The 25,082-nt window shown below is 36.6% G+C and overlaps 2 protein-coding genes and 1 pseudogene across 4 annotated transcripts; 1 reads left to right on the top strand and 2 right to left on the bottom strand.

Moving 5' to 3' along the window:
- The first annotated feature begins 885 nt into the window (after window positions 1–885).
- Window positions 886–3,288, top strand: LOC137745260 (acyl-coenzyme A oxidase 4, peroxisomal-like; annotated as a pseudogene).
- A 3,000-nt stretch (window positions 3,289–6,288) lies between these two features.
- Window positions 6,289–9,804, bottom strand: LOC137746255 (probable LRR receptor-like serine/threonine-protein kinase At3g47570). The gene is made up of 2 exons (XM_068486331.1): window positions 7,077–9,804; window positions 6,289–6,873 (listed from the first exon to the last, which is right to left on the bottom strand). Exons 1-2 carry the CDS (start codon window positions 9,802–9,804, stop codon window positions 6,452–6,454), a joined length of 3,150 nt encoding a protein of 1,049 aa, XP_068342432.1. The 3' UTR covers window positions 6,289–6,451.
- An 8,471-nt stretch (window positions 9,805–18,275) lies between these two features.
- On the bottom strand, window positions 18,276–23,196 carry LOC137745259 (phosphoinositide phosphatase SAC8-like). 3 transcript variants are annotated; one of them, XM_068485177.1, is made up of 7 exons: window positions 23,017–23,196; window positions 22,775–22,868; window positions 22,597–22,671; window positions 22,107–22,245; window positions 21,906–21,993; window positions 20,169–20,507; window positions 18,276–20,013 (listed from the first exon to the last, which is right to left on the bottom strand). In XM_068485177.1, exons 6-7 carry the CDS (start codon window positions 20,478–20,480, stop codon window positions 19,873–19,875), a joined length of 453 nt encoding a protein of 150 aa, XP_068341278.1. In that variant the 5' UTR covers window positions 20,481–20,507; window positions 21,906–21,993; window positions 22,107–22,245; window positions 22,597–22,671; window positions 22,775–22,868; window positions 23,017–23,196; the 3' UTR covers window positions 18,276–19,872. The 3 variants fall into 3 exon arrangements, with proteins under 3 accessions (XP_068341278.1, XP_068341280.1, XP_068341281.1); XM_068485179.1 differs by having other exon boundaries at window positions 22,107–22,173; XM_068485180.1 differs by lacking the exons at window positions 18,276–20,013; window positions 20,169–20,507 and having other exon boundaries at window positions 21,755–21,993; window positions 22,107–22,173.
- Between the last annotated feature and the right edge of the window lie 1,886 nt (window positions 23,197–25,082).

Here is a 25,082-nt window from a genome sequence, read left to right as displayed (position 1 = left end):
ACAATGGGCCAAAATAATTTGTTAGAATTGAGGGTATTTTTGTCATGTTATTTTTATTTAGTGGAGATTTTTCATGGAATGACCAAAATAATTGATGTGGACAATCTCAGAGACCACTTCTGTTAATTTCAAATATCAGGAATCAAAGTGAAGAAGTGTGTCAATCTCAAAGATCATTTAGATAAAATAAAAAATAATAAAAAAAATACCTTAAAAATGATTAGCAATAATAGTATAGGCCCAATGGGTAAAAAGGAATATACTACAAACCCAATAAACCTAACGGGCTAAAAATAGGAAAAACTAAAATGGACCAATAGTACTTGACAATCAATTGCTTATGCTATTTCAGCAACAATACTATAACTACCAATTTCTTTGAAAAACAAATAAGGATAATATAAAAAGAAAAAGTAGAAAAATATAAAGTTCGTTTGTTGGAAACTTATTTTAAAATAACCGAAAATATTTTTTATGAAAATATTTAATAAATTAATCTTTGTAAAAATACTAATGAAGTATGAAACAAGAAGGTATCACTAATGCATCTTACTTGATGTGCTTTAAGTGCTTCTAAAACTCAGAAACATTTTATCTAAAAGATATTTAAGTTATTTAAGAAAACTTCCAATCCAAATGAATAGTTGGAGTTGTGCATCTACACGTCGTCTCATCTCATCAGGGTTTTCTACTATGTCCAAAATATAAAGTAGTAAAGTATGTGTCATTATACAAATAACGAAACAATTGCGCTAAAATACATAAACAATAAAACTTCCGTCCACTCCTACAGTGACACGTGGTATTGCTAATACGGCGCGCAGAATGAAAAATTTCTCCATTTCATTGCTGACCCTCCACAACCATTACGTAGTATCTTTCGAACTTCATCGCTATCCAAAATAATTCCCTCCTCCTTATCCAACGAACAGTTCGACCTCCAAGCTCCCAATTTTCCTCCTCACGACCATGACAGTTCTGTCGTATCAGGGTAAAATATTCAGCTATTTGATTAATTTTTATTGGGTTTTAGTTCAATTTTTTTAGTTTTTATTTTATGAATTTTTAACTATCAGAAATGATGGGTTATTTTTTTACAAATTACAGTCCTATGGGATCTCTTAGAACTTGGAAGATCACAACTTTGATGGAAATTATACTGAAATTTTGACTTTTTATTTGTGGGTTAATTCTTGAGTTAGCATTTGGAATTAAGCTCTTGGTTTGACCTTGAAGTTTCTGGTTGTTGATTTGGGTATTCTGCAATTGTTATAAGCTGAGTACGTCGTTGTGATTTCTAATTTTCGACTCGGTTTAACGGTTGCTATTGTTTTACTGGTGTCCTGCAGATGACGTTACGAATAATGAGAGGGCGAATTACTTCAATACCGCTGCATTGGATGCCTCAGTTGCTTTTCCGCAAGCAACGCCGGCTTCTATTTTTCCTCCCTGCAGTAAGAACATTAACCATCATTATATACTAGATATCGTATGGATAAACTTGTATGTGTGTCTATGGAGAAATTTTCTTTTGTAAAACAGTTCAGGATTTCCTCTTGTTATGTAACTTATGTGAATCCAGACTATTGATTCGAATTTTTCGGATTTGCGTATTCATCTTGTCTCACTTTTTGCATTCTGGTTTGTTTACTTTGTTTCCTTGTGAATATTTAGTACATTGCTCGTGCACCTCTTTAGTTGTTGTGATTTTGATTTGTAATTTGAAGAAACGGGCAACTTCAGTAATTAACTTCCATATTCTTATCTCTTGGCCTTAAAAATTTACGGCTTCGGATTATTACCAGATTGATGATCTTTTGACACCTGAGGAGCAGGCTATTAGGTTGAGAGTAAGAGGGTGTATGGAGAAGGACGTTACTCCAATTATGGCAGAGGTATCCCTTTTACTCTTAACCATTTCTGCATTTCGTATTAAGGCTAAAACGGTCATATTAATTAATTAATATACATTCATAAACAATGAGATTGATCTGCGAACTTGTTTTTTCAGTATTGGGAGAAGGCAGAGTTTCCATTTCAAATTATTCCAAAGTTTGGTGCATTGCGCATTGCTCATTGCTGGTGAGACAATCAAGGTGCTTAATACATATCTTAATAAGTTATTTTTAAATCTTGCGTTCGATAATTTGTTGGATGGGTTGGTAATTTCGCTTTTGGCCTTCTTTCTATCAGGGTTATGGATGTCCTGGTCTTTCTATTACGGCAAATGCTTTTACTACTGCTGAAATTGCTAGAGTTGATGCAAGCTGTTCTACTTTCTTCTTGGTTCATTCCTCACTAGCAATGCTTACTATTTGTTAGAATTTGGATAATTTTATTTTTGGCTTTTTGTTTTAGAAATAACCAAACCTTCACTGAAAAATAATGTTGTTGACAATTCAAGGTTTATATAACTAGTGTAACATTTCTGGACTGTGAAGAATAGCATTATGTGGGTCGGAGGCTCAAAAGCAGAAATATCTACCTTCTTTGGCCGAATTTAAGACTGTCGCCTGTTGGGTAAGATGCTCTTTTATGATATTCGTATCTAATATCTTTTTATGCTAATGTCAAGATACTCAAATCTGTTTATCTGCATGTTAAAGGGTTTGACTGAGCCTGACTATGGAAGTGATGCGAGTGCCTTGAGAGCGAGAGCAACAAAGGTCAAGGATTTCAACCTTCTCATTTGCTTCTTTAATTCTGTTAAATGGTATTATCATGCTCTTTTGGTTTTTGGGTGTCATGGCTCCAATCATGCTATATCATGTATTCTTGTGTTGTTGGGATCGTCAGGTGGAAGGAGGTTGGGTACTTGAAGGCCAAAAGCGATGGATAGGAAACAGTACATTTGTCGATGTCTTGATTATTTTTGCTAGGAATACAACAACAAATCAGATTAATGGGTATGTAAAAACATAAACATGCGAACAACCTCTCAATATGTGTTCGGAACTTGTTTGTCAAGCTTCAAAGTTATGCAGAATTTACAATTATTTCTTTCTGATTATGCTTCTCCTTGACTCCAAATTGCTTTGGTGTTTAGATGCCTAGATGCATCCAAAATTTAGCATGATGGTTTTCCGTAGCAGCACTCTCATGTTGAATGCTTTTTTTCTCCTTCTATTTCAGATTTATAGTAAAGAAGAATGCCCCTGGACTGACAGCTAAAAAAATAGAAAATAAAATTGGTTTACGCATTGTTCAAAATGGAGATATTCTCTTAAATAAAGTATTTGTTCCAGATGAGGAAAGGCTACCTGGTGTTAATTCTTTTCAGGATACTAACAAGGTAAGCAGCAAAGCTGCATTATTGCAATTTGTTTAATCTTCTCCCTTTAGAGTAATTTAGACATAAATTCTACTTCTTATTCGAGCTTATGTTTAATAAACAAGACATGTTTAAGCTTGACTAAAGATTCATATTGCTGCAAGATTTGAGAAAATTGGTTCATGACGTGTAGCAATTGCTGCAAGTGATCATCATTTTGGAGATCCTGTTGTTGCCAATTGGCATTTTTGACCAGCCAATGATGGTTGTGGTGGCTTCTATGTGGCACAAAGATAAAAAAAAAAAAATAAATAAATAAAAAAAAACTCGTTTAGAAGTGATTTTCAAATAACTTAAAGCGTTTTAAGTGAAAATATTTTTTAAAACAATTTTTAGTAAAAACACAAGTAAACCCTAAAAAAGTACTTCTTGTACTTTTAGAACTCAAAAACATTATGGTTTTTTAACCAAAATGGTCATTTGAGATTTAAAATCAATAAAAGTAATCCATGTGATTGTCAACCGACAATTATTTTTATTTTTTGCGCAAAATCTCAGGGAAATTGAAGAAACCAACAGTTCAAGTGGAGGACTTGATTTGACAAAAATACCTGCAATTTAACTGAGATTTTTCACGAAATGACCATAATGATTGACGATGAGCAATTTTATGGACCGTTTCTATCGATTATAAATCAGAGGGACCAAAGTGAGTAGTTATGCCAATTTTAAAGACCATTTTAACTAAAAACCAAACATTTTATCTAAAAACGCTTTCAATTGTGTTAAAACGAATTTGTATCTTCTTATCACCTCAACAACTCAACAAGTCTCAATTCTTTTATGCATGAAGTGGGAAATCCAATGAGGTTTGAAATTGTGCGGCGACCGACAATAAAACAATTTGTTAATTATTTATCCTCGTTCGTAAATTTGTGTGCTTCTGTTTGTTGTACATGTCAGAATGATTCGTTGAAATATATATTTAACAACCCTAATGTACTAAAAACGTATTATACACATACGTACATATTGAAATATATGTTTTCCAATAATCTCGCTCACACAAATGATCTATGTTCTTAAGAAGAGATGTGAATAATATTTTTGTAAATTCACACTTATATGACTCTTCACATTCCATAGAGCTTGATCGAAATCTGAATGGCTGGATCATCTAACAAAGGTGTTCATTTGTAGACCATAAGTTTTGAATCACATAGTAATGGGGTCCTTTCTTTTGACTACCTTAATCTCGGGGGAAGGGATCGGACTTGGGAGCAAAGGGTAGGACACACTACGTAGCCAAAATCATTAAGCGGGGCGTACTCCATTGAGATTTTGAAAGATTTCTAAGAGTATAGCGTCGACTTACTGAGCAATCTTTAGCATGGAGTCCCCTTCAGTGGAAGATAAAAAGGAAATGCCAAGTTCATCTACTGAATCTTAAATCAGATATGAAATTGGATTAACAAAGCTCCAAGAACACCGAGGAGTTCAAACATCCGTAGATGGATGCCACATACAAAGATTACGAGTGAGAATTATGGAAGTCATTAATTCCTTAACTAGACTAGCCACAGAATGAGAGTAGGTTGGAAACGTATCGAACGAGAAAGTACAACAGTCAAACATACAAGCAGCAACAAGCAAGTTTCCTAAGAAAAATACCTGATTAGAATATTGGCTAAGTCTCGATGATGAACAAAACAAAATGATTTCTGAAGCTAAGCGAAACATGATCTGTTTTTGCAACTATGCACAAAAATAATAAAAGTGGTTTACTTTTGTCACATCAATGCAAAGCAGTTCATTACCCCATAACTCCAAACCAAAAAAACCCAAAAAATCCAAATTTTTTAATTTCTAATTACTCTGTCAACTTCTGGGTGCTTCCGATGTTTGCCTAATTCCCATCTCAGAAAACAAATTGTGGGAATTACACATGTTGTGTAGATAGATGAAAAGATTAATAAATTGAACAGAACATGAACCCTAAAACAAGTAATCGAATGCGCATTCGGCTAGAAATTTGAATTTTAGATGGAAATAATCAAAATACAGCAGCAGTTTTCTATATATGCGAAAACTAGAGAGGAAGAACAAGAAGCGAAAAGAGCAAAGCTTACTAAAGATAGCTGGAGAGGACTCGGATGAAGGGATGTTACTGTAACAGGGGATCGGAGCGATTGGGGGAGCTGGGCTTGGCTGACATTGGGGTAAATGGAGAGGTTTTGGCTCACGATAAAAACGAATTTCAACCACATTATCGTTAAATACTTGACCCACTTCCCTATTGATGATATTGTTTGTTTAAAAAAATTCATATAACAAAATTTGTTTTTTCTTATTTACCAATTATGTTGTAAAGGGGGACGACCTGTTATAATAAAATAAATTTATTTGCAGTAAACATAAAAGAATGGAATAATGGGTTTTTGAGGCATGCTATCTTATTTATTTGCCTATAAAATCAACTCGATCAAATGTTTTAGAAAGAACACGACACAATATGGAAATTCATGTAAGCGATATCAAGGTTAGAGAGAAGAAAAAAAAAAGTGAGAATTATCTTTATATTCCTATTATTTGACATAATGAAAGCCTAAAAACTAAATCTGCAGTATCAATTTCTAGTTAAATCTTGACTATTCTTGTCTATCTCTTTGAGTGTTTGGACTTTGTTTTAGGAGTGTGCAAAACTTGGATAAACAATAGGCATAATGTCGGGCTTAATTGTATCTGCAAGGCTTATTCGCATATCCCTTTTGCACATTGTATGTCGGGGCAAATAGATTATGAACGACAACATATTTATATGTGCCTTAAAGCAATCTTTCATCCTTCGTCACAACCATAACACACATCCTACCAAAAAAAAAAAAAAATCCAACAAAACTTGTGTAGCACATGCAACCATCTGGGAAGAAATATGAGACTGAAATGTTATAAACTGTTTCAGCATTGAGTTTATCAGATTCTAAACAGGATAGACATAACCAAGACAATTACAAATTGCTCCACACAAATAAGATTTTGAAAGCTTCAAGTCATACAAATGAAAACTTCGTCCCTATAAAACAACCGCTAACATAAAAGAGGCAAGGTTCAAAGCGATGGCAGGAAAGGTAGAGAAAAACAAGAAAAGAAAAACCACAAGCAGCATATCTTTGCCATTCTTTAGCCTTCTTGAACTTTGAGGTATGAGTCTCTAATTGCACTCATTTTTCCAATAACCATATTCAGAAGCATCCGCTCCTCTGGTGATACTGCACAGCAGGAAAGTCCTATCTGCATCACAGCAAACAAGCATTCCTCTACCTTTTTTGCTTTCACCATTCCGCGATTATTACGTCTGGGCAGTGCAGTCCTTTCGTATCTGTCATCGTGAACACTACCATCAGCTTCGAGATCGAGGAGGAATGAAGGGTCAACAACGTCCATGACATGGTCGGGCAAAGCCATGGCTGCGAATTTGTAAATGCTTAGACCTTCGATGAACATGTCATCAGTAGGTGTTTTTCCTGTGAACATTTCTAGCAAAAGTATCCCGTAGCTGTAAACATCTCCATGTATGGAAACTTGGCCTCCCATGCCGTACTCTGCCATGACATACATATAGATAATAAGCTGTCACATGCAATTGACTATTAAAAATGATATCTTATTTCAGATTAATGTTACTTGTTTCCAGAAAAAGAGTCAATAGTATATCTTTAATAAATAGAATTTAATTAATTGGTTTTTAGTAATAAGTTAATAATTAAGAACCGAAAAAATAAATTAGAATGATGGAAACTCATACCTGGAGGAATGTAACCTATAGAACCCTTTAGTTGCGATGACATTGTTTGACTGAGGGAAGGATCATTTGATGCTTCCAAGAGGAACCTTGCTAAACCAAAGTCCCCAACACGGGCTACCATGTCTTCATCAAGAAGTACATTGCTCGGCTTTAGATCACAATGAACAATGGACGTTTCACAATGGTTGTGGAGGTAATCTAACGCAGAAGCAACATCAATGGCTATGTTCAATCTTTGCATAAAATTCAATCTCTTACTTGGAGATTGCTCCTCATCTCTAGGATGCAACCACGAGTCAAGACTTCCATTTGGCATGAACTCGAAGACTAGACTTTTGAAGTCTCTACCATGATTATCAATGCTCGAGCATGCAGTTATGATCTTGAGAAGATTTCTGTGCCTGACACTTCTTAAAGCTTTGCATTCATCATTGAAACTCTTGGACGCTCCTTGTTGTTGAAGGTTTAATACCTTAACAGCAACTACCGTTCCATCACTAGGAATTACCCCTTTATAAACAGAACCAAAACTTCCCGAACCAATCAAATTATCCACCGAGAAACCATTAGTCGATTCAACAAGTTGTGAGTAGGAAACACCTAATTTCCAATCCTTATAAGAACGTGAATTTACAAGTCCTTCTCTTGACTTTTTCAACATTGAACGAGCACCAAAGAAGCATGATAGAGCAATTATGAATGCAAGTGCACAAGATATAGGGATGACTACTTTTGGGGAAAGTAGTCCACGAGATGAATGGTGTTTGTTTTCAGGGCATGCAGGTAGATGTAATTGTGGGATGCCACCACAGAGCCTATGATTTCCAAGAACTGAGATAGCACTGAAATTTGAAAAAATTCCTTCTTTAGGCAACTCGCCATCAAAATCATTATACGAAAGATCAAGATACTTAAGAGCTCCAAGCTTGCCTATGAATTTAAGAATCTGCCCCGATAAATTATTGCTTGAAATGTCAAGTTCTTCCAAGCCCTTTAAATCTTTCAAAGACTGAGGAATTGTTCCTTTAAATTTGTTGTCGTCCAAGTACAAGCGCTCCAAACTAGCACAACCGCCGAGGGTGCTGGGGATATCACCTGATAACTTGTTGTTTGATACATCTAGTTGTGTGAGATGCACCAAATCCCCCACTTCACTTGGCAGTGAACCAGTCAAAAAATTATTAGACAGGTCCAAAGAAATTGAAAGGGTTGAAAGCTCCATAAGCTTTTTAGGTATGTTGCTCGTTAGATTGTTATTATGAAGTGAAAGCAATAACAGGTTCGGGCAGTTTCCAAGACTTGGAGGTATACTTCCCTCAAAACTGTTTCTCTCCATGCCGAGCTCTATCAATGAAGTCATATTACCAAGGGACGATGGAATTGGCCCGAAAAATTTGTTACCGCCCAAGTACAGTTGCCCTATCTTCTCGAGCTTCCCAATTTCTTCAGGGACAACACCCGTCAAATAGTTACCAGACACCTCTAGAATGATAAGGTTGATAAGATTTCCAATGCCGTTTGGGAGGCTTCCATGTAACAAATTTCCCCCCATAGCAAGAACTTGTAGTTGGGTTGAAAGGTTGGCTATGGATTTCGGGACTTCTCCTCCAAAACGATTATTGCTAAGACCCAATCTTTGAAGACTAGTACAATTAGTCAAGAAATTGAGAAAACTCATATCACCATGTTTTCCATTTCCCAATCGATTATTTGCAAAGTTTAGCCAAATTAAGCTTCGCAAGCTTCCGAGACTTTCTCCAGGGATTGTCCCCTTTAGGTCATTAGAAGAAAAATCAATCTCCTGAAGTCTAGAAGCATTTGACAATGATACCGGAATATTTCCAGTGAAATTATTCGTATCACAGTAAAATTGTACGAGATTAGGAAGCAAGATGCCGAGATTTGGTGGTAGCTCTCCATGTACTTGGTTTTTAGCAACGCTGAATATGTATATGGAAGAAATATTATAAATTGAAGAAGGGAACATACCAGACAAATTATTCTGCCCAACTGCAAATTTCTTCAAGGTTATTATATGCCCGAGCTCATTTGGTATGCTTCCTTGAAAATTGTTGCGGCCAAGATCAAGACGACTCAAAGAAGAAAAGTTTCCTATCCAACCTGGGATGGTTCCACTGAGATTATTACTTCTAAGACGTAGAGCAGTTAAACTCAACCATGAACTCAGTTGGAGTGGAATCGACCCAATAATCCTATTGGAAAAAAGATCGAAAACTCTTAGTTGTGTACAGTGGGACATATTAGTCGGAATTTTCCCACCTAAAGAATTCAAAGACAAGTTGAGACTTTCCAGGGTACGTAGACGACCCAATTCTTGAGGAATTTCACCATGAAATTTGTTGCTTCCCAAGCTTATTTTGATTAGATGAGTAAGATTTCCAATGGAAGGTGGAATGGAGCCTACCAATTGTTTATCTTCGAGGTCCAGAATCAAGACTCTTTGGGTGGCACGGTGGCATGTAATGCCTACCCAGCTGCAGAAGTGGATGGAATGATTCCACGAGCTCATAACACTGAGGGGATCTTCAATTATTCTTTTCTTGAAGTCTAGCAAGGCCAAGCGATCAGATTCGTTTCCAAGCAGGGTAGGGCTGGGAAATGCTGCAGATTCTGGACATGTGCTCATCATGCACAAGATTAAGAGAATGATGCCACGCAGGAATTTCAACAAAACCAGATTACGAATAGTACGCGAATGCTCCATCATTGTTCAGAGACAAATGGAAAACCAGAAAACCAAAGTTTAATTTGCACAAAAGCACAAAAGAGAAGATACTTGATTTCCCCCCCCCCCCCCCCCCCCCCCCCCCCCCCCCCCCCCCCCCTTAATGTGATACTTGCTAGCAGGTAATTGATTTCTTAGTCTTTGCTATCCATGATAACATCCGCTAAATCGTTATGTTCTATCATTTCATTTCATCAATTGGACGAGAATTTTAAATTGTAATTAATTGTTTCTTTCTATTCATTATAAATTGTAATTACTTTTTTTTTTTTTTTCCTTAGTGTGGTACTTGCCAGCAGATAATTGATTTCTTAGTCTTTGCTATCAATGATAACATCCACTAAGACATAATGTTCTATCATTTCATTTCATCAATTTGACGAGAATTTTGAAATTGCACCCAAAAGGTGACTTGGAGTTAATGGAAGACTCTCAATTCTGAGTTCAATCTTTTATCCACTCTTAAACGTTGTTAACTCACTTGAAGCCATTCTTCATTCCATTTAATCACATCAAAACCTCAACTCAGTTTTGGCAATATGTGATGTGAATTCCGGCCATAAATTTGAAAAGACTGCCGGCATTCATGAGGTAGTTTTGGCGGGACTTGGATCCTCTCCTGAGCCTAAGGAGAGGATCCTCTTGACCAAATAACTTGAGCCATTGGATGATCCAACGGCTACAAACAGGGAGGTCCCTTTAAAGTTATAATAATTATAACCGTTGGATTTTCATCCAACGGCCCAAATCCTTTGGTCAGGAGGATCCTTTCCTTGGGCTCAGGAAAGGATCCAAATCCATTTTGGCGGGCATCAGTAACCACGTTGCAAGAGGAAAGTGAGAGAATTTGCTGACTTTTCATCATAATTATTGTTTTTTTTTTTTTTTTTTTTTTAACTTTATTTCAGTGGGCCGATTCTTTTATGGATTAAGTACCTATAAGCACTTAACCTGTTAGAGTCATTCCAAATCGATTTCAACTTTTTAAAATATTCCAAACAAGTACCAAACTTACTGAAAATGTCACATCCGTTAAGCCCTATTTGAAACTATGTTAAATTGACTAGGAGTTACTTTGTCTCCAAAATCAATAAAAGGTCATGAAAGCATAACATCCACCAACGAATGGCCACCACCAGCCCCATCATGCCATCACCTCCAAACCTAACACAAAACCACTAACTCCACCCTATAACTCTAACCGCCAACATCAAGAAGAAGGTCGTGGATGTTGCTAAAATGGTATGAACTGTCATAATGCAACCACTACCATCTTGACTACCTGCAAAGAAGAACTAAAAGCTTTACGAGCCGATAATCGGCGTATAAGGAAATCAAATGAGCGGAACAAGCTCCTTGAAACTTTATCTGAATTCTTAACCCTCTTCTTTGTTAGAAATTTGTCCTCCTAATATAATTTCAATTTGAGTCCATTTTCGATTCAATTCAATATTCTTTTGTTCATTGGATTCCATATTTACATAATCTATGTTTGAAATTCAAATTTTGAGGCGACTAATATTAATGTTGACCATGATATACCTAATTGGTGGATTTTGAACATAATATATGTTTGAAAAATTAACTAGGGCTTAACAGATGTGACATTTTTAATAAGTTGGGTACTTATTTGGAATGTTTAAAAAGGTTGAGACCAATTTGGAATGACACTAAAAGATTAGGGGGTTTTAGTCACTTAATCCTTCTTTTACTTATTTTCATTTCCTTTTAACATTTCTATACAAATTCAAGTGGAAAGTACACGTGGATAGCAAATCATTGCAGACTGGCTTTCTTCTTTTTCTTTTTTCAGAGAAGCCCTAGACTGTACAAGGAAATTTTTATAGAATCAGAAAAAAGAAGTTACACTTAGTCATAAGGACATAGACCTCACATTTCATACTACAAGAAGAAATGTTAAAAAATTCAAGAAAAAATGGGGGCATAAACTTGAGTCTTCTTAAGAAAACAAATAAAAAGACAAGAAAAAGGGGGGATGTTAAGCCTAAATTCCTCTAAAGAAAAACCTAGAAGGTCTATGTCGTATAAATTGGATAGAAAAAAAAAACAAAAAAAAAAAAAAAACAAACAAACTTCATGTAGAAGGATAAACCTATAAATCGGAATGCACATTATGTTGATTTGAGTCTTAATTGTAAATATTCTTAGAGTCTTGTTTTAGGTAGAATTAGTAGTTTTAGCCCGCGCATTGCCGCGAGAATGTCAAATGAATTATAAGTATTGTATATAAGTATCAAAATATTGGACTAAACGTGTTGTAAGCATTGTGCGTAGATAAGTAGGAACTATCTACATACAACATCAATGTTAAAAAACTAAGGACAAACACTGTCATGATTGAGACTATATCTTATGAACATAAAGAAAGAGCAACATCTAAGAAATCAAAAAATTTCTTAGTCAATACTTGTTCTCTTTATATAAGAAGAGATATCATGCAATAAACAACCTTCACTAAAAAAAAAAAAAAAAAAAAAAAAAAAAAAAAAAGAGTGTCAACGAATATATTAGACCCTAATCTTAAAAGGGTCTCCTCCACCGCCCAAAATCTCCACACCAAAACAGAAAATTTCAGTGTTTTCAAACAAACCAACAAAAAGAATCTACCAACAGATTAATATTTTACAACACAATCTTTTAGATCTTTCAAGTATAATATTTCATACAATATATACAAGCACATAATTTGACTTTATAACATAACCTTGCATGTCTAAACTTAGTTTTCATATATATGCAATATATATATATATATATATATATATATATATATATATATATATATATATATATATATATAACCATATAAGCATAGGTTTAGGAGCAAAAAGGTAGGGGGGTTTTAGGGTAATTTGAATTCATCGGTTGCTTTTGGTGGCCTTAAGACAATGCAAGCATTCATAAATGTTTGAACATGATTATCATTTTCTCATACTGCGTTTATATGGTTATTTCTAGTCAGGGTTTGCAAAATTAACAAAGATCGAAAGATGAGTTTAACCTGCATCAGCAAATACAAAAGGGCATTGTAAGTGTTTAGTCCAGTTGAAATCATGTTACCTTTGGAGTAAATTCAAAACAATTTTGATTTGTTTGGATTGCATAAGATTATTAAAAGATAAAAAAAAAACAAGCACTAAATGCTACGAGCATTGGATGGTCTGGATTAATGGGACCACAATAATAACTAATTCAAACCAATACAGACCGTCCAATGCTCGTAGCATTTAAAGCTACATAGCATAAAAAAAAATTTCCCTTTTAATACCCATAATAAGTACAAAAATTTAATGAAAATTGTATCTTAAGGGTGATTTTGTATAGAATCAATAAAAAGTTACAATATTTATGTTAATTATAAATAGGTTAATTGTGATACTTAAATGCATTTAAAATAAGCAAAAAAATTACAAAATCTTCCATTACAGCTGGCACTCACTTCAATTAGCACCCCTTTTCTCATATTTTTATATATTTTAGAATAGGTCAATACAGATTTAGACACTGCAAGGAAGTTTTTGTTTCCTGATTCTGTTTTTTACATTTGGATTCTGACGCTGCATTGCGGTATCTGTTTCCTAGTTCCTTTCGTGCTCGCTTTCGTTTGCTACTGACCCCGAGGTACTATACGGTGGATGAAGTATTTTCAAATTCCTGCACTTGTTCTCCTGTGAAAACTGAACCCTGGTCAGCAGTGACAGTCTGTGAATGTAACGTAACGATTGAAAAGAATCAATTCCACCGCCTTTCTAAATGTCTAAATGCAGATAGTGCCACTACTGAAAGGAACATCAGTTTAACTCATCTTTCATCCACTCCCCGATCGGCAGCGTGCGGGGCGGGTCGGCGTCATGACGACTAGAAACTCTTTTTGATGTCCAACTTTCTATGGTCTGAAAAAACCGATGACCGCAGGATTTCATGGAAACAAATATCTTCTCCTTTTTCATCACTCACACCTCATATGCTTCAAACCTCATGCGACTCCTGATTTTTACATTTGGATTCAGACATTGCAATGCATTGTCCATTCATAGTTCTAAATTGCAGACCGTAGAACTGTGTGATCTCTCGTCTCATTGTCCCACTCTTGGCAAGCTCCTCTACTTAACTAGACCAACTCTCATTTCAGTGATGGCTTGGACAAAAATTTAATGTTTTGTAACATATTTGTTCACCGAATCAGGACTTCTATATGTTTCCTATGTCTTGGTAGTCTAGCCAACTCCGCCCTTTTCCAGTAACCATTTTTTATGTTTATGGAAAAATACAGAAGTAGACTTTTTCGTAATTTCCTTTACAAATGCATTATGGGACCAAACTCAAGATGACCCTTGACCTGGAACAGAGAACCTACCGTTGAGTTGAGCTGACTCCTCCGTGTAAAGAAGATGTTTTATATGTTTTTTTTATACACAGCCGTTTTATTCGTTTTACTTGTATTCCTTATTTTATTTAATTTTTTTCCTTTGTGTGATACTTGCTAGCAGATAATTCATTTCTTAGTCTTTGCTATCCATGACAACATCCACTAAAACATTATGTTCTATCATTTCATTATAAATTGTAATTAATTTGTTCCCTAGTGTGATACTTGCTAGAAGATAATTGATTTCTTAGTCTTTGCTATCCATGGTAACATCCACTAAAACATTATGTTCTATCATTTCATTTCATCAATGGACGAGAATTTTGAAATTGCACCCAAACGGTGACTTGGAGTTGGTGGAAGACTCCCAACTCTGAGTTCCAATCTTGTTTTACGAGAATTTTGAAATTGCACCAAAATGGTGACTTGAAGTTAGTGGAAGACTCCCAACTTTGAGTTCAAATCTTTTGCAGCCAAGCAGTGTCTGACCTCTTTATGACCTCTATAGAGTATGACACTTGTCCATTACTAACTCCACTCTTAAACGTTGTTAACTCACTTAAAGCCATTCTTCATTCCATTTAATCACATCAAAACCTCAAAACAAGTTGCAAAGCACCAAAAGCAATAGGTTAGGAAAAAAAAACAAACAAACATCAAGCAGGAGGACAAACCTATAAATTAGAATGCATATTATGTTGATTTGAGTATTAATTGTAAATATTCTTGGAGTCCTATTTTAGGTAGGACTAGTAGTTTTAGCCCGCGCGTTGCCGCGAGAATGTTATAGAGGATGATTGATGAAAATTTGGTGTTGAACAGTTGGTGAAAGTTGAAAGTTTGGTGTTGAACAGTTGGTGAAAATTGAAAGTTTGGTGTTGAACGATTGGTGAATTGAAAATTTGGTGTTGAAAGGTTGGTGAATTGAAAGTTAGCCCAAGATTGAAAGATTGGCAAAAGTTGAAGGCTTGTTTTGTGGAAAATTTATTGATTTTTTAATATTTATCGGAATTTAAATTTTTTTAGATTAAAATGTTTATAAAATTAATTTACAATAGTCTACATATTTATTTTTTTTTTAATTTAATTTAAGAAAAAAAAATAGCCAAAGTTCATTTTTTAATAATCCCGGACTAAAATTTTAGGCCAGAATGGTTGGAGCAAAAAAGTTGTTTCTGGGCTAAAAACTAAATTTTTCAAGCTAAAATATTTGGTCTAAGAGATGGTCTAAGCCTTGAAAAATAGCCAATCTCCAAAATATTAAAATAAAAAAATAATAAAAAAAAAAAAAAACCCTACAATTTATATGAAGGCAATTTTCATAACGTAAATTCCATTATATAGAAGGCAAGCGTAAATAACCCATTAAATGTAAATTACATAAAACTACCTTAATTATTGGGTCATTCACTGTTTTATACCCCATCTTTAAAAAATTTCAATATCATACCTCATTTACGAATTTTTTACAATTTCATACATTCCATTAGTTTTCTGTCAATTCTTTTATTAAATAGTGACGTAGCTTTAAAAAAAATTAAAAAAAATTAAAAATTTAATTAAATATTAAAAACTAAAAACTAAAAAAAATCATTTAATAAATTTTTTTTTTTTGCATGGGACCCACCCCTTATCCCCTCACCCTTTCTTCCCCCTCCCGTCTTCCCCAAACCCAGATCCCACCCGTCCCAAATCCCACCCGCCTTCGCCTCCTCCACTTCCAGTTTCTCGTCTGTTTCCGGCTTCACCTCCTCCACTTCCAGCTTCTCCTCCAGCTCTTCCACCTTCTTCATCCCCCTCCCTCTTCCCCCGCACCCTCCTACTCCTATTCAATTTCCCAAAACCCACTTCCCTCTGTAAAATCCCCCAAAACCCACCTTCAAATGCTCCATATTCCACCATTTTTGACACCCAAATTTCACCCCCGCACCGCACGTAGTCCTTGTGGCCCAGCAAGTCAGAAATCGGAGTCTAGCCGGCGACGTCCCGGTACTTGACAACGGCATCGTCCCCGCCAAAGAACAAATAGAGCTTATCAGAAGCTGGGTATTTGACAAATGGAGCTGGGCGGGTTTGGTGGGTCGAGACCGAGAGCTTGAGGAGGAGGGTGGGTTTGGTGGAGAGGCGGTCGTGCTGGATGCACAACCACATGTGGCCGCGGTGGTGGCCTAAGATTGTGCCGATGACCATGGATTTAGAGGGGCGGGTCTACTGGGGCGGAATCGCCATGCCGTCATTCTGGGTTTGGGTTGGGTGTGCAGAGGAGGGAGGGAGGGAGAAGGGAGGGGGAAGAAACTCTGCTCTTAGCTCTTTTCTAAAACTCTGTTGGCCCAGTTGGCCCATTTGTTGTCTAAAACTCTGCTCTTAGCTCTTTTCTTGGGGTATAATTCGTAGTTGTAAATTAGAGCCTAATTAATTTATGTGAACAAATTAAATCAAGTAAAGGGCAAAGAAACAAATGACGAATTGTAACTTACATTGAAGGTAGGTTCAAGAATGTCATTGCTGAAAACGCTGAAGTATTTCTTGGGATTTCCAGAACCAACAGGAAATAACTCCTGCAGAATGTTAAATCAATGAGATAAATTACTACAAGAATAGTGATTATTAGGGGCAGTGGATTAGATGTGGATATAAGGATTTGCCCTTATTAATCTTCATTAGCGGCAGAAATATAGATTTGTCTTTATTAATCATAATAGAGGCAAAACAATAAATGCTCCTATTAGTGTTATTACTTTTAGAGGCAAAAAAAAACAATATCTACGAAATTTAGTTATTAGCGGCAGATAAAAGAGCTTCTAATATATATAGTTTTAACTTAATTCTTTTTTTCTATTTTTTTAAATTAACTAGCATCTACCCACACAAAAAAATATGTGAGAAAGTTTTTACTTTTGTTTTTTAGAATTGAAGGAGAGAGAAGGAGAGTAAGAGAGAACGTGAGAGTGGGAGAAAGGGGGAGAGGTTAATTTTTAATTTTTTTTTTTAAATTAGAGATGATCGAATCATAATCATTTGTAGGTGAGGCTTACACAAAAATCAAAATTTTGTTTTATGAAATTACGTTAATGTCCTTAACTTTTTTGTTGTGAGACAAAAATATCTTTTCATCATTTTTTTGTTGATAAGAAAAGTTTCATTAATGTTTAATTTAGATATAGATAATTTATATTAGGAGCATTTATCTCCTTATATTTAACTTTTTTTCTTAATTATTAATCAATAAATAAGACATTTATTAAAACCCTAATATTTATCTGTTGATCTTCTTGCACAGCACAAATTCCTCCTCCCCATTTTTCTTATTCCTTCATATTCTTCTCTTCATCTTAATTTTCTTGTTGATTCATACCTCATCTCCATTTTTCTTGTTCCTTCATATTTTTTTTCTCCTTCACTTTTTTTTTTCCAGATATGATATTGTTTTCTCTTCATCTCTTTTTTTTCTTAATTTTCTACCCTTTAATATTCCCTTTCATGAGTCCAGGATAGTGAAAGAGAGATTTAAAAAGGTTTGTAGTGGAGAAAAAAACTAAGTATATTTAGTTAGGTTTGTAGTGGAGAAAAAAATTAAGTATATTTAGTTTGATTGAATTTTTTTTATTCTCCCAAACTAATTTTTGCAAGTGAATTTGACGGTGAGGTGTGAAAAAGTTGAAGCGAAATTCGTCAGGTGTATTCTTCAGTTTGTTTTTGCAGGTTTTGTTTTCTCGATGTTTTGTGAAGGGTAGGTACATAATTTGATTGCTTTACATAATTTTTTCATTTCTCTCGTGAGTTCTACGTAATTTGATTGTTTTGTTTCTTATTTTTCTAAAAATAATGTTACCCTAATTTGCTTTTTCCTTATGTGGTGTATCTACAAGATGGATCATGGAAGACACATGCTTTTAAATTCAATAATAGCCTTTGATTCTCCTTATAGATTAATCTAATGGCCCTTAACAGTGCAACTCATGATGAAGAGTTGTGACCCAAATTAAGAGACATAAGTAGGTCACTTAGTACTACGGTCTAGTGATATTCTTCTTCATTTGTAAGTGAGAGGTCATAGGTTCGATTCTCGCTAAAGGCGAATTTGAAACACATTATTGCTAGAGTACACAAGTGTTGGAAAGACAAAACAAGTAAACAAATTACTTGCGTTACACTTAAAATATTACAACACAACAACTCTCAAAGACACTTTAGAAGCTATAACACTCAATCACTTTCTAGAAACAAACTCTAGACCACTCACATTCTTCACAAGACTACTTACTTACAAGGCTTCTCACTTTCTTACCTAGCTCTCTCTTGGTTTGCTCTCACTCTCTCTCTTTCTTTCTTAGTTGATTACTTAGTTAAACAACACACATACATACATATTTATAGTTGATATTTGCTGACTTACCAAGTCGGTTAACATGGGCTCAAATTCATCCTAGAGACAAACTTTAGTTATTCTAGATTTTACTCACAAACCATTTTTCTAGATTATTCTAGCCTAAGTCGGTGGACTTGGCTTTGCCATCTTGTTGCTATACTTTGCTAGAACTTTCTGGCATAGTCTTATACATGTTTGAACTAGAACAATCTAGTTCTTTTGCACTGACTAATCTTACTGAGCTGGTGTTGATCTTTAACACTCCCCCTTAACACCAACTCATTCTTTTCTCCACGCTGAGTTGATGACGAAACTTTTTCTTGTACACCCATTTGCATGATATGGGTTTCACGTCTCTTGAATTTGCCACTAGATCCCAAGTTTGATTTATTCTCTACTGCAACGTCTTCTTCGCCCAGCTGTGAGCCACTCAAAATTCTATTATACTTCTTCAAGCATCTTAGGTTCAACTGCTTCTTCATCTATTGCTATGCTGGTGTATTTTGGATTTGGCTTACATATTCTCGTTGACCTCCTTAGTTGTGATTGTGGAAATGATACTTCCACTTGACTAGGTCTAACTTTTCCTGGTTGTTGATACACACTAGTTTGCCAAGGACTCTTAGGTACTTCTTGCTCAACATTGTCACCATCAAGAAAATCCTCAAGCTCATCTGGACTCATTTGGATTTGAGCAGTTTGCTCCCTCATCTTTTGCTGCAACTTATCTTCAATCTCTCTTGAGTCAGGCAATGCCTCATTTTCTAAGCACCACCAAGAAGATGCTTCAACGTCCCATTCTTCCTCTATGGACAGATATGCTACGGTGTGCCAATCATCTTCACTTTTCTTCTCTAAGCTGGAAGTGGCAACATTACTCTCTGCATGCCTTTTGAACCATCAATCCTTCACCATGTGGCCATTCTTTCAACAATTGTAGCATTTTCCCTCAAATCTATTATTCTGGGACTAATTATAGTTGCTGTGATACTTTGGAGCTCCTCCTTACCGAGAACTCACCTCCTTCTGATGACCTATCGACTAGTCACCATTTCTTTTAGATCCTCCACTGACATGCCGCTTCAAGTTGCCTTTACTTTTGTTGGTGCAGAGCACTTCCTCTTCACCTGTTGACGAGACCCCTCCCATTTGCTTAGCCAAAGCTTCTTGATCGGCAAGCAAATTTTCATGCTCAACAAGTAATGGTTGGGTCGGTCATCCTTGTACAGCGACGACGAAGCCTCAATATTCGGGTCTCTACCATGGATAATTATTCATTTTATCCTGGATTCTATAATGGTAACACTAGGTACAGTCTCTCAATACCATTATTCTCAGAAATAGACAGTTGACTGGGAACACCCCCAGTCAAGGGCCATCTTGCACCAGCTGATTGGGTTTGTGCTGAGCCAAGGTTCCCAACTGAGGACATCTAAGATATACGAAAAATAAATAATTATGTGATGTACAAACAATAAAGCGAAGATGTATGAGCGACTCATATGTAAAATAAACATCCAATACCTCCAATATAGAAAAGGGAAAAATATAAGATATATCCACTCATACATGGATGGAGTACAATACCTCTGATATAGCTTTTAATAAGTTCTCCCCAGTGGGTACCCTAATAAGTTTGGCAACGGTCACTGTTGGATTAGCTGTACGTATCACCACCGGAAACTCCAAAGCAGATACAGATGGATTCCTTTCTTTCTGGGGCACTAAGGCAGAGAGGGTAGCATAATCATAAAGATGCAGTTGCCCAGGGTTGGTTAATACAAAAACATCAGCTTTGTGATTTACCCCCAGTTGTCCTGAACTTGGTAACAAAATCATGTCTGCAAAAGAGCCAGTAAAGGTAAGGTCTATACGATCAACACATCTTAAATTCCCCATTCCAGGTGACCATTCAAGAGTTAAAACCTGAAACATGGAGAATTTTGTCAGCTCCTATCTCGTGGCAGTAAATAAACAAGAAAAACACCAATTCAATTGTTGTACAAAAAGTGCATTGTTTCTAGCCATGTTATACTGTTTTCAAAAAGGGAATCCTTTTCTCTTTAAAATGAAGTCCTTACTATTTCTGAGCATGTTATACTGTTTTAAAAAAGAAAACTAATTTTGATATATATTAACCATTTTTCCGAAAAAGCCACGGAACTTTTCAGTAACTACTGCTATCCAACTAAAAGCATAAATGAAATGTCAAACAACTACAAATAGACAGCACACCGTCAAAACTTCTTCTGATCCGATTTGTGTTCTCCTTATGGTGAAAATATGACACTCTACTCTTTATTGGTGAGAGTAATTGTGGGTAATTTATTACTTCATGTTAAGCCACTCTAAGAGAAAGAGAAAGTAGTCTTTTAGCCTTTACCAAAACAGAAAAAAGTAGTCTTTTAGCTGCTTAATTTCAATCAATACATGGTGGGTGATCCCAAATCAAAGAAATGAAAGAATATCAAAGCACAAGTAATCATGGGTTAAAGATGATTAACTGATATATTAACAATTCCTGCAAAGGTATATCAAAGCACAGAAATTAAGATAGACCAACTTAGTAGTTAGTCAACAGAAATTAAGGAATCTGTTGGAACTGTTGGAAGTTCAAATCAAACTAAAGTGGCCGAAATTGGTGGAATAGTTGGCTACACGACCACTTTTCAGCTAGCATGTTTTGTCTATAGCTGCCTTGTTTTTCAACAGCTAGACTTATCTTTTACTTTGATAGCTGTCAATGTTTCTGTACTGGCCGAAAGCAGAGAGTGACAGCCTTCTGTAATGGCCGAAAGCTAAGTGTGTGTATACAAAAGTCTAAAAATATGTGTGAAAGTGCGGATGTGCAGAGACTTTTGAACACCTATGTTTTGTGCAAAGACTTTTGAACACCTATGTTTTGTGTTAGTCTTTGTGAAATCTCTATAAGAGGGATGTCTATGTATGTTTGTAATCAATCCCATTCCAGCAAAAGGGCATTGTAAGTGTTTCGTCCAGTTGAAATCATGTTTAGAATATTTGGAGTAAATTCAGAGCGATTTCTTTTTATTTGGATTGCAAAGATTATCAAAACACACCCATGTTATCGTAAACAACGTGGCCCCCTGAATTAGCGATCTTACACAAGCTCTAAATGTACCAAGTAATTTATTGGCTGCAACCGGAAACAGTAAAACAAGTTTACCATTTTAACCACAAGTCGCTTGTAAATATTAGCTACGAAATTACAAGGCTTGCAACACAGTAACTCTACGGTTTGAATGAACGAGTTCAGAATAATGTTACACTAGTCTGCACAAGCGAGGTCTCAAACAGAATTACCTTCCGTTAGCTTTAACCGCTGCCGCTACTCCAGCAGTCACTCCAGCACAAAGAACAGAAGACATATACCGTTGGGCATTTCGACCCGCTGCAAGTTGGATTCGAAATTTCTCAGGTCTTAGTGAATATTGAATAGAACTCGCACCTGAGAACAAAGTTCCATGTGCTAAGATTTCAGGCAAAACCAAATAATAGTAATACCTTGTTGAAGTGTGACGGATGTCAATGTCAACCCTCCAATTAGCAAAGCTGATGCCCCCGGTAGATACTGCAATGTTTGTTCTCACTTAAAACTTGACCATAGATTCAGTGAAGGCATTTTAAAAGTGGCACAAGTTACCTACATTCGCGGCCAACTAATGATGATTACATGCCAAGCTGGCCAATCAAACATCAAGTTTGCTAGAATTGAATTTTACTTCTCCTTTCATTACTAAAAGCATATCCATTAAATATCGCTCGTATTTGCTAAAGTAGGCATGATTTCTTACTAAATTTACTTTCAAGAGATGCAATTGAACCATCAGGGTACTCCCCAAACCATCATAAACTAAAATATTGAGGTTCCGAGAAGATGAACCAAGATTTTATAATCCTACCTGGGATCTGTATAACTGATAACAAAGGGATATATAAAACCAGACAAGGAATTCAGGAACTTCAATTTCTTTGAAAGATTCATTGTACTTACAGAAAAAGATTCAGCACGGGATGGTGAAATATCCCTTCTAACTGTATAGCGGCCACTGATAAGATCCATAGCATCCTGAACAAATTTGAAACTTATTTTAAGCAAGTATATATACATGGAAGTCACTTGCTTTCATGCAGATGAGGAATACTCTATTTGCCAAAGAGAGGCAGTTTACCTGCCGAATGCCATCCTGAAAGTTATTCAAAAAATATCTTGAAAGAGCACTCATCCCATCTTTAATTATTCCTCCAAATGTCTGCTTCCCTTATCTGCGGTAATATGGATCCAGAATATGATTCGATAAAAAAGGACATATATACATAATTACATTATATATGTGTGTGTATATATATATATATATATATATATATATATATATAGTCCATGATTCAAGTCATACTATACAGTTGAATTTACCTAACCAGGTCCCCTTTAAGGGCATATGTCCCTGCGTAGTCGAGGCTTATCTTGTCACCTTGCTCCGCCCACACCAAAGACCCGGAATTGAGAATAAGTATAACAACTTATTATAGACATCGTTTGATCATTTATGAAAGATAGGATACATGACACGAATAATTCCATACATGCTCTAAATGTTTGTGTTTGGGCCCAAAATATTATTGCTGGGCCGAGCAGCAGGATGTGCTCGGCCCAAGGTGATGGTAAATACTATGGGCCGAATAATAAATCCCGGGCCAGCTGGCAGGATCGGCCAAATCCTATCCTAAGTAGTCCGGATGAATAGGAAAGGTCGAGGAAGTCCTAGTGCGACCAGGATTCTCGACCAGCAAGGAATGGAGTCCCGAAAAGAAGGAAAATTCAGAATCCCAGTAGGAATAGGTTTGTTCGAGTTAGAGGCAAAATGGGACAAGGACTCCCAATCCAAATCAGAATTGGTTTCAAGGAATGGGGCACTATAAATATAAGGAATCATGCAACAGAAAAGGACCTTCGAATGAACATACAATTGCCTTGCGCAAAACCTCTCAAACACCTTGAGATTTTTCCTTTTCTTTCCCTGCCGACACACCTTCAGTTTGGATAAACAGCACTGTGGAAGCACCCGGCGAGCACCTTCAGTTTGGATAAACAGCACTGCTGCCGCAGAATCAGCCGACCAAGAGGCACCTTCAGTTTGGATAAACAGCACTGCGTCGAGGTCGACCGGTTATCTATCTAAGTCTCGGTCGAGAAGGGTTTTCGAACCTTTGTTGGCAGAGGTCACCTTGATAGCCTTCTCGGCATAGTCAGGTGTTACGAATTGCATTGCTCGGCGCACTGGACGCTGAGTGGTTTTATGATTGGATACTCGCAAGTGAGCTTCAGGGTTCGGCATTCCGACGGCCGAACTACGTTCACCATCAAGACATACATCACGTTTGAGTACCTGTGCCCATATAGTTTGGTCTCGATTCGACGTGCTTATACTCTTACGAATATAATCACAGTGACCGAATCGGGCTCCGACGATTTGTGAACTCCGCAGAATTAGCAGCCTTGTCTTCAGGCTGTAGAACCCAGAGACCGAGAGCGTTCCTTCCTCAGTCGCAATCGCAAGATAGGGAAGTCAACGACGCACCCAAAGCGACATCAACAAATTTTACTCCTCGGCCAAGCTCGGCCGACGAGTTGGCACGCCCCGCATTCGACCGAAGGACGTAGTTAGCTTATTAGTTACTCGGCCTGCGCGCCACATAGGTTTTGTAATTTTTAGGGTCAACATTTTGGCACGCCCAGTGGGACCTTTGTGGTAAACCTTCAGAGTTCATGCCCGTTGAAACACGGTCTACAAAGAAGAAAACAACCATGGGAAAGTCAACAACTGACTTGCCAGTGCAAGGCATTGGGCAGGATTTGCACTCTACAAAAAATCCGATCATTGTTGCGCCGCCCGAGGCCACAAGTGTAACGCGCCGAGAGAATGAAATCTGTCTCGGCGGGCAACCTCACAACCCAACAGTCCCGAATCAAACGGCTGGAATGTTTGTGGAAGGGATTGTGGAAGATTGTGATGACGATGGTGGGGAAGGTTCCGATCCACCAACTAAGACATTCCTTAGGAGACGACTGGATGAACAGTATCGTCAGGTCGAGCAGTCGATTGGTCAAAAGATGAATGATTTGTTAGAAGCAATACGAAGTAACAACGATACACATACCAGAATGCTTGAACTACTGGTTAGCAAAGCCTTCGAAGATGGCCAGGTCGGCCAACCTCGGCAGCTCTCGACGAATGTGCCCATACCAGCCGAGAGAGGGTCCGCTCGGCTGCAACCTGTCTTCTTAGAAAGAAGAGGACCAGGAAATAGATCCGAGGGACCAAGCCAAGGAGAAGAAGCCGCTTCCGTAAACATGACCGAAGTCCAGAGAATGATTGATTCGGCCCTGAAGAAAGGGCCGAAGTTTCCAAAATTCATCCATCCATACCCGGCTTATGTAGAAAGGTTTGAATACCCACGAGGATTTAAGATCCCTGATTT

Source organism: Pyrus communis, chromosome 9, assembly GCF_963583255.1.
Source record: "Pyrus communis chromosome 9, drPyrComm1.1, whole genome shotgun sequence".
NCBI classification, from domain to species: domain Eukaryota; kingdom Viridiplantae; phylum Streptophyta; class Magnoliopsida; order Rosales; family Rosaceae; genus Pyrus; species Pyrus communis.
Note: the sequence above shows the minus strand (reverse complement) of the source record. Positions and strands in the feature narration are given on the sequence as shown.